The sequence below is a fragment of the Nicotiana tabacum genome, chromosome 21 (assembly GCF_000715075.1).
Source record: "Nicotiana tabacum cultivar K326 chromosome 21, ASM71507v2, whole genome shotgun sequence".
Lineage (NCBI taxonomy): Eukaryota > Viridiplantae > Streptophyta > Magnoliopsida > Solanales > Solanaceae > Nicotiana > Nicotiana tabacum.
This window is the reverse complement of record NC_134100.1, coordinates 63,955,016-63,965,699: the sequence shown is the minus strand read 5'-3', so window position 1 is coordinate 63,965,699 and position 10,684 is coordinate 63,955,016. Positions and strand designations below refer to the sequence as shown.

The window sequence follows — 10,684 nt, the reverse complement described above, 5'->3', positions numbered from 1 at the left end:
TTGAAAGAGCTTTAAACTTCTTGAATATTTTCTTATAGGAGGAGTCGGAACAGGGTACCACCATCAACTGTTCCGAAGCTTCAACGTTGACTCACATAATTATCAGACATTCGCAACTTATAACAAGTTCCTCCCCATATCCTCCAAAACTAGACGCTGAATGCTTTCTCTAGTTGAACACTGTACATCTTAATACTAAAAACTTCCCAGGATGACAGAACTATCACAGATGAGAAAATAGCATCAAATAAACTTCAAAGTCAAAAAGAAAACTAAAACATGTTACAGCAACAACCTACTTCACACCTTTCTCTGAAGCAGCACAGTACCAACAAGGACGACCACATCCATGGCTAGAGAAGAATGAAGTTCCTTGATCTCAGGCAAAAGAATACTGCAGATGATCAGGCTCCTCCTCTTGCAACTTCAGCAATTTTTAGTCATAAACGCCATATGTGCCAAGGACTGTAATTCGTAAACCATCATTACACGTTTTGACGTATTTCCGGACAATTTTCAAGTAGACGCCTAATACACGAGATCAATCTTCAACGGTAATCATGTGCCACCACTTTGGCTACCAACACCCAGCACAGGCATGGACCTGTGTGCAAAATCTAATAGGACCTTTTTCTGTTGTTCACTAGTGTGAGGAAGACTCGCACGCAAAAGTTCAACAGGCATCTCCCTACTAATGGCTTTGGCTGCATCAGATCCACTAACAGCCACACCTGGTGGGGCTTGTGTGAAGAAACATTGCATTACGGTGTCGTATTTGTTGAAACAGTATTTCGTGAGTAACCCAAAAAATGCATCAAACGAGGCCTGCCAGAATGACCTATTAGGTATGCTGCACTGGGCAGCAGCATGGGGATCTCTTAAGATCTCAGTTGCCCTCTCAAGAAGAGATTTTAGAACAATAGATGCCCCATCTCCAGCAGGGCTTCCAACAGGACGGAGCGGAGGAGGCTCTGCTGAACAAACCACTGATGCAAGACAGGCAGCAAGTGCTTTGAGCTCCATCTCACAAATACACAGTGACACAGTCCTTCCAAGGCTCACAGTAGTCTCAGTTGCCCCAGGGTCACTCGGAAGCCCGCCAAACAAGAACCTTAGATGCCGGAAAATAGCCATGCAAACCATCCTGGTCAGTTCACTTCCAGGGAAAAGAAGCTGCAGGTATCGAACTAGCAGCTTCCGGCCCTTGGGAAGGGAGACGATCCTCAAGAAGACAACATCATCTTTAGCAGCCAAATTCACAGAGTGGCCATTTTTTCCTAGGGGGTCAACTAATTGAAGTGATGATGCCAAACCCTCAAGCAGAACCTGCCGCCTGCGTTTCAACTGGTCTCCTCCATCTGGAAGTTGATTAAATTGTAGGAACCGGTCAATATCATCAACATCAAGAAGAAGACAGAGACCATCCTCAATAGTCACCCTAGCTGCTAGCATTGGCTCTTGCTCCAGGGGTTTCTCAGATATTTTCTGTTCAATGCATCCAGTAGGTGATGATTTTGGCGGATCAACTTCAAGAAGCGGGCGGGGCCTGCGAATAGAAGAGAAAGCAACCCTTCCAAGAGCATCAACCTGGAGAAAAGGATGTGGCTCAGAATTAGCGTGAGTTCGAGCACTACCATCCCTCAAATTATTTGGGCAGAAATGGTGCTTCAACTTTGCACCAGCGGACTTCTTTGCCAGACAAGCTTGGTGATAATAATCATCAACATAAGGATCGTTGCTATGGGTAGCAGCCAGCTGCGTTCTAAGAATATTCTCTAATTCATCTGCTGTCATGTACTTGGATTTAAATCTTGGCCATGCACTATTATTTCTCTGGCTACCAACGTCAAAGCCTTGTTGGGAGTAGTGCAGGCCCTGTCTACCTCTCAGCATTAGTTTTGCCTTTTGATCTCTTAAATCAGCCAACCCAAGCATATCAAAATTATTCAGCACCTGCGAGGGTGGAGACATATGGTGATTAAACAGTTGGGATTGCAACCCCGGCATATGACCATAGGGTGAATGCAAGGGATGGTGTTGTCCAGGCTGCTGGGGTTGCTGCGGGCCCCCATGTGGTGGTGCGAAACCATTTTGGCGATGCAACTGCTGCGGGATCATATTACTGGTCAGGCTTGATTGCTCTCCAGGATACAAAGTAGATTGCTTCAACCATTGGCTTGGAATTTGAGTATGAAGGGCAAGCCCAGGAGGTGTTCCTTGAGCAAACTTTCCACCATACTGCGGGCCATGATGTGAGGCAGTTGAGTGATTTGCAGGGTTTAAAAAGGGAGGTAAGTTAGGAGAGGAAAGCGGCATTTGCTGTCCACCAGGTTGATTTGGACCATTCGGATGCTGTGACTGGTTATTTGGGGAAGCTTGTGGATGCCTCACACTAGGAGGAGGAAATGAAGTGAAAGGTAATTTTGGGATGAGTATTGGTTCACTGGAGTAGTGGTGGTTTGGGGTTTGCTGTTGATATTCATGTTGCTGTTGTTGCTCAGGGTATGAGGAAGTTCTGTACAAAGGATTTGGTTCCAAAAAGCGAGCAGCAGAAGAGTACGGCTGCGATGGCCATCTTTTGCTGTCATTGCTTTCACCATCAAGAGCTTTCCGACCAATCCAATTATGAAAATCTGCATCTTGTGCCCACTCAACAGCAGATGAGCCTGAAAAATTCATCGTGTTACAAAAATATACCTTCACTTAACTAATTAACCAAAAATGAATTAAATCAGGAAAGATGATCTCAAGGGCAAACTTCATATTGGTAAGAGAAATACAGATTCGACCTCTACTGAGAAAGGTAAAAGCAAAAACTCATATGTGACTTACAAGTGATTGCCAAATAATGTTGTGAATTAGAGAAGTCACTCTTTCTAAACACATCACCAAACAAAAAACTCTAGTTCCCAGTCAAAGTTCTCAGCATATGCTGCTTAATGGAACTGAAAAGCAGCAATCCTTAACATCACAAAGCAAAATCCCACAATGCTTAAAAGGAGTATCAATAATTAACAAACCAAGGTAATGTCCGAGAACCTCTTAAAGAAAAGCATCTGGCAAGTTAAGCTTAAGTCGAATCAATATGAGTATTCTTATGCATCACACTTTCTGACTATTTAGCGCATCTATTTCCTATGTAAAGGCTCCCATGAGTAAAGAACCAACCAAACACTTGTCCAGAAAGAAATAGGAATAGTATGACCTGTGTGGGCATTGCTTTCAAATTTATAAAGCTTTTATAACAAGAAAATTGAATATAAGCCAGAAGTAATCCCAAAAGATATCCATACGCTATACTCACTCTCTCTGTATTCCCTGTCACCAATAAATCCTGGATTTATGGCGCCACCATCATCCTTGTTCAACTGCGAAAGAAGGTGGTCAAGTAAGATATTAAATATTAGCAGCACTACAGCTTGTAGGAATTGAGATGACAAGCTAACATAACGTTATGAAATATGAATCCGGTAGATGTCAAGAAAACATTAAACAGTCAATACAGTCACCATGTACAGCAAAGTACTTTCGTGAAAGCCCTCTCACTCTTGTTTTTCCAGAATCAGATCAATAAGGGAGTCACAACAGCTGAACTCCACTATAAGATGCAATTTCCCTTTTTGATCAAGTAAAGTGCACTACGAGAAGCTGTTGTAGCATTGTATCACTTATTGAAGGTCAGCACAAACCTCTGGGGGAATTTTCTAACTTCAACAGCATTTCTAGTAAGGAAATGAGACAAAGACCAAATGTTGCACACTACCAACGCTTAAAAACATTACTTTTCAAACACCAAACTGAATGAATTGTTGTTAAGGAATTGATCACATGGGCACATCCCATGCTGGAAATTGATGTTCCAAAGTCAAAGGAGCTCAAAAGCAGTTTCCCCTAGGAAACGGCAAGGGTGAACTGGAGTTTAACATTTTGAGGGGGGAAATCTAACATAAGTTGGTCTCATATGGGCAAGACAAGTCCGAAATTTTATCCTTCTTAACTATCTCAAATTTAAAAAAATGATCTTGTTCTTTACCAAGTTTGCAGTGAACTCAGGCATCCAGCACTACAGATTTGCAGATATCATTGCTACATGGCAGAAGATTGTTAGGTCCTACTTCCTAGTCAGATGGCAATGTAGACCAAATGAAGCACTAACAATCCAGTGAAGCTTGAACATTCTAGTGAAGCTTGAACATTCTAGTGAAGCTTGAACATTCTAGAGAACAGGGTCCAAAAATTAAAGAGGAACTGTGGACCTCTAGTTCACAAATTTTTGAGCTTGGAACAATCATGGAAACCATGGAAACTAAGTCATTTCAGTCATTCCTCACAAAGATATAACACAAGATTAATAAAAACAATGATTCAAGCAACTTTAGAAAGAATTACCTTGGAAAATTTGCTACTAAGGTCATCAATCTCTGACAAAGATCCAATAGCTTCAACCTACAAGTGAGAAATTGTTTAGATGCAAATGTTCACCAATTCAGCACCCAACTACTAAGAACTAAAAGTTTCACAGAAGTACACACTCATTTAACACATAAAGGAAAGGTTGCAAATACACAAGACTGAAACATGGTTATCCACTTCCATTTCTCATCAAACAAGTTTTCGACCATTTCAAAGTCCATAATGACCTTATTTCCTATAACAACAAGAACAACAACAACAACAACGACCCAGTAAAATACCACTAGTGGGGTCTGGGGAGGGTAGTGTGTACGCAGACCTTACCCCTACCCCGAGAAGTAGAGAGGTTGTTTCCGAAAGACCCTCGGCTCAAGAAGACGAAAAGAAAAGAAAAGAGGAGAGACAATATCAGCACCGCCAACAGATACCATAAGAAAAAAATTAACAACATCATGAAAGCAAGAAAATAGGTGCAGAGCAAAAGCGGTAACCATTAAATAGAGTCGGCTCTATGAAATGAAAGAGTAGTAAGACACAACATTGCCACTAGTTGTCTCAGACAAAAACCCTACCAAACTAGCCTCACAAATGTACGAACTAAGGAAAGACTCAACTACCTCCTAACCTACAACCCTAATACTCGACCTCCACAGCTCCCTATCAAGGGCCATGTCCTCGGAAATCTGAAGCCTCGCCATGTCCTACCTGATTACCTCTCCCCAATACTTCTTAGGCCGCCCTCTACCTCTTCTCGAGCCTTCCAAGGCCAGCCGTTCACACCTCCTTACCGGAGCGTCTGGGCTTCTCCTCTGAACGTACCCAAACCATCTAAGCCTCGCTTCCCGCATCTTGTTATCAATGGGAGCCACGCCCACCTTCTCCCGAATATCATCATTCCTAATCTTATCCATCCTAGTGTACCCGCACATCCACCTCAGCATCCTATCTCTGCTACTTTCATCTTCTGGATATGTGAGTTCTTAACAGGCCAACACTCAGCCCCATATATCATGGTCGGTCTAACCACCGCCCTATAAAATTTAGCTTTGAGTATCGGTGGCACTCTCTTGTCACACAGGACTCCAGATGCTAACCTCCACTTCATCCACCCCACTCCAATACGGTGTGTGACATCCTCGTCGATCTCCCCTACCCCTTGGATAACCGACCCAAGGTACTTGAAACTGCCTCTACTCGGGATGACCTGTGATTCAAGCCTCACATCCACGTCCACTTCCCTCGACTCAGCGCTGAACTTGCATTGTTCAGTGCTCCAGGTATTCCGTCTTTGTCCTGCTCAACTTGAAACCCTTAGACTCAAGAGCCTGTCTCCAGACCTCCAGCCTCTCGTTAACACCGGCTCGCGACTCATCAATCAGAACCATGTCATCAGCGAATAACATACACCATGGCACCTCCCCTTGAATATGATGTGTTAACGCGTCCATCATCAGGGCAAATGAGAGCGGGCTGAGCGCAGAACCTTGGTGCAATCCCATGACAACCGGGAAATGCTCAGAGTCGCCTCCTACTGTCCTAACCTGAGTCTTAGCCCCACCATACATGTCCTTAATCGCCCTAATGTGGGCAAGCGGCACACCTTTAGCCTCCAAGCATCTCCAGAGAACTTCTCTAGGAACCTTGTCATACGCTTTCTCCAGATCAATAAACACCATGTGCAGATCCTTCTTCCTCTCCCTATACTGTTCCACCAGTCTCCTAATAAGGTGTATAGCTTCCGTAGTAGAACGACCCGGCATGAACCCAAACTGGTTGTCGGATATAGACACCGACCTCCTCACCCTTGCTTCAACCACCCTCTCCCAAGCTTTCATGGCATGGCTCAGTAATTTGATACCCCTATAGTTGTTATTCCTATAGTAATTTCCTATAAGGATATGCTAAAATTGAAAACAACTTAGTCCATAAAAAGACAACTACCACAATCAAATGAGTGAATAATATCCCAGTAACTATGCCCTAATATCCCCAAGACTCTAAAGACTTTGTCCCGTTAAACAGAAAAAATGGCAGCAACGTCAAAAACACCAACACCTATACCTCAATCCCAAACTAGTTGGGAGTAGAACTGCAAAATGCCTCAACTAAACTTTTTTCATATATATAAAGATCTCAGCTGAACTATTTAAAAGAAAAAAAATGCTAAACCAGATTTCCTGAAGGAGGGTGTAAACATGATTGAAAACGTGATGCAAAACCATGAAACCCCATATAAATAAAGCATGCAAATCTTAGAGTCCTCCCTCTAGTTTGGTAGCTAAACAATCAATGCTTATCTAAATGACCTCAGAACAGGCAATTAGCTTCAAAGATAATCAAACTTCTTAGCATAAGAGGATCCGAGCATCAATTTAAAGATCAAGTGCATAAGCAAGCCAAAGAAACTCCTAGACAACTCCCACCAACGAAAGCACAGGTGAGAGGGAGGAAAACCTAAGAGTCTGTCTATCATATTAGAAGCTTACACAAATTAAACATTCTGAATAACACTAATACAAAATAAAGCAGCATCTAGAAACAAACTATTAAACCAAATCAGGAAAAAATTGAAGATATGTACAGAATGTTATTTTGATATTTAGTTCACTGCCTGTCCATAATGGAAATACGATTAAAAAATGATTCTAAAAACATGAATGCATAGCCAAAAGCTAAAAAGCAACCTCTTCTTGGCCTAATTGATACTCTTCATCATCAAACCCAACCGGAGGAAGACCATCCTCTTCATCTTCCAACCCACCCAGTTCAACTTCTTCGACTACATCATTACCAAAGAATGCATATTGTGATGCATCAAATACTTCCTCTCCTGTAACACCAAAAAGGAAAGACAAAATTTAGAAATCAACCATGAACACTAGCAAACAAATCCACCATAAAATAAATTCCTCAGACACAGAATTAATGCAAAGTGACCAAGCAAGCCATGACCTCATACACTTTCTCAAAAAAAGCCATGGACCTCATACTATCTGCATCACAAGATTGCATACAAGTCTTACACCAGCATTCCCTTATACTAGGAATGAACAAAAAAAGGACTGACAACAATGGATTAATGTGAAAAAGCCATTTGAACACCAAGAGAGAAGAGTGAAGCATAAATCCCACACAAACTATCACAATAAATCAATTTTAGTAACAAAAATACTCTAACAATATATTTTCAATTATATCTTTTAGGGAATAGTCGAGGTGCATTCAAGGTGGCCCAATACTACCATTTTCACAAAAAACAATTTAACCATTTTAAGAAGGGCAGGGTAGGTTTACTTTTAACTTCTTTTATTTCAAATCCATAATATGGAATTATGGCTTCTATTATTGATGAAAATAAATCTGGAGTAAACTGAAGAAGCAAAGCTTACAAATAAACAAGGATCTAAACAGAATTTTGAAGCTCAAGAATTATACAATAACCTGCAGGGCGGTTGTCATCAAATTCCATAAGATTCCTATGATTTAATACTGCCTCCGCCTTCAATATATAAAACAAACAAAAATTTGGGAATTTTCTGTAGTAACTTAACGATGCAAAAAAGAGAGGAAAAACTGGTATCTCCCTTCGAAAGCACACAAAAACCTCGAAAAAATGTTAATTAAAAAGGAAAACTATTACGGGTATTTGATCTATTTCATTCAAGAGTTGGTGAAAAAGAAAAAGGAAAATAGAAATTAAATCTGGAAAAGTCAAAGCTAAAATCTAGTGAGAGAGGGGGGGGAGGGGGAAGAAGAAAGTGGAAACCCTTTTTTTGTCAATAATAAGTTCTAGGGTTTCTAAGAAGAGAAGATGGGATAATAGGGGAAATTCATTGGTGAGGAAAGAGGAAGAGACGAGAAATTTCTGTTGAGATTTTTGGGTAGCCGACGTGAGCCATCTGGGCTTAGGGATAACAATATAATAGCTCTTTGCCTTTTTTAATTCTCGACCTATAATAAAATAGTAGCAAAAATCATTTTTAATTAATTACAATTATTTTTTATAATTATAAACTTAATAATAACTTAGACTAGTATTTTATATATGTAAATATAATTTATTTATTTTTTTAAGAACTGAATATTTATTTTTCACATGTCAAACTTCATTATTTTTCTTGTGAGACAAATAAAAGTGTTTTCGATGAAAAAATATAATATAATATAAAAATAATTTGCTTAAGCGGTGAGGCAAAAAGGAGAATCAATTATTTTTTTACCTTGTTTTAATTTTAGAGTAACTTTGTAAAGAGATTTCAAAAATGGATTGAACTCTCTTAGTGACTACCTTGAAGAGAAACGAAATTAAATCGATTCAACAGATTAACTTAGAAACAATAATATTGTTTGTTTTGGTACCGCCAATGTTAATTTAACAAAAACTGATGATGTCTAGCTTAGCTTAGTTTTGAAAAAAAAAATTAATCAATGCAGAAATGCATAATATTTTCTAAATTGATGTGGGTATGTATACAATTATTATTTACTTATTAATTTTCATTATGTTCCACGCACGTGTAGTTTAGCAATTGTTCTAAAATTCATATTTTAAAAAAGATAATCCTTTAATATAACGCATAACTTATAAATAAAAGTCAAACTTACAAAAAGTGCAAATTCTAGTTCTTATAGGTTGTGTTATTAGTTAAATGTTGCAAATGGCCTTTCATTCTTCCTTTGTTGAACTTTTTTGGAGGAGGAAAGAAAGTTAATACTGACATAAGATTTTCTGTCATAATTTAAAGTAAAAATAGGAAAAAAAGTATTTGAAATCTAATTTGATTATATGAAATAAAATATTACTTGCTTAGTATCCTTGCAACATCATTAATAAAATTTTAAACAAAAAATCAATATATACATATCAATAACTATAAAATTAAAATTACAACAAATTTAATAAAATTAAAGCAAGACCAAACATTATAAATATAAGATTAATCTGAGCTTTGTCTTATATAAGAATGGACAACAAAAGTATTACCATAATTTTATATTTTAGAGTGACTCGAACTCAACTTTTTAGAGTAACATAAAAAGGTAGTACAATTAAAAAAATATTATTTATTTAACGTATAAATATAACAAAAAAAAGGATCTCTAGAATTGAAAATCTCATATACAATTTAGAAACTAAAAGACACCATTGTTGTTGTTCATTCAGGTAGAAAGCGCATTAAAAAAACAAGAAGAAGCTCAAAAAACATGTTAAAGGGATACCTCTAATAGAGGTTAAAAATAGAGAATTAGTTTGAGTATTGAAGTTAAAAGCATGAAAAGTATAGAAACTTTTACATTCAAATCTATAGAAAGATTTGGGAAATAGTTATAATTCATAGAGGAAAAACTAAGTGTGGGCCTACTATTGGCTTGTTCGTGCAACAAAAGCATAATTTGTTCTTTGCACCCGAATTAATATGGACTAGTCAGGTTGAGAGGCACGATGGAATTATAAATCAACTTATTTTGTATTTCCGACAAATTGAATAAAATTATAAAACTTCATGTAAAAAGAAAATATAAAGCTCCAATCTGCCCAATTATTACAACTCAAAGACTAAAAAAGAATTACCTACGGGTTTCAATGGATATTTAAAAACCGACTAAACCGACCGAATCGATTTTTAGGTTTATTTTAATAAAACCGTAGGTTTTTATATAAATCTATAACCGTACCGATAATTAGGGTAAGTTTTTTATTTTATAAAAATAAACCGAAAAAATACCGAATCGTACTGAATAAATTTACATGTGAAAAATATATTTATATATTAAGTTTAAGAATAATAATGTATTAAAATTTTCCTTGGCGCGTGGAATTGTGAAAACGGTTACAAGCAAACAATTAATTAAACTCAAAATCTTAATTCCCAAACCTATAATGCTACTCCTATTGAAGCTAAATTATTTCCAACATATTCACTAGCAAGATCCAAGTTATTCTAGCGATTAGTAATAAACTACAATGTATTGAATATGTTTCCTTTCATATGATTTAGATTTATCTTTTTGAATATTTAATCTTTGACAGACTTTATTCTTGAGTTCCAGCTTCGTTAATATATTTTCACTCGGTTAATATCTTTGTTTAGTTTCTTTTACGCTGTTGTAAAATAGTTGATGGATCTATACTCTGACCATCTTTAATATTTTCTTAATTCATCGCCCTTTAAAGAGTAAGAATATCCAGAGAGTTTGCCAAGTCCTATAAAAGTACGTATGTTATTGCATTCTACTTCTAGTAGTGAGTTTTACATGACATTTTAAAAAA

At 37.9% G+C, this 10,684-nt stretch overlaps 1 protein-coding gene across 1 annotated transcript; it reads right to left on the bottom strand.

Moving 5' to 3' along the window:
• On the bottom strand, positions 1-8,343 carry LOC107804133 (protein PAT1 homolog). Its single transcript, XM_016627961.2, has 5 exons — positions 7,855-8,343; positions 7,098-7,243; positions 4,390-4,446; positions 3,305-3,368; positions 1-2,666 (listed from the first exon to the last, which is right to left on the bottom strand). The coding sequence occupies exons 1-5, from the start codon at positions 7,880-7,882 to the stop codon at positions 559-561; spliced, it is 2,403 nt and encodes an 800-aa protein (XP_016483447.2). The 5' UTR covers positions 7,883-8,343; the 3' UTR covers positions 1-558.
• Positions 8,344-10,684: the final 2,341 nt, after the last annotated feature.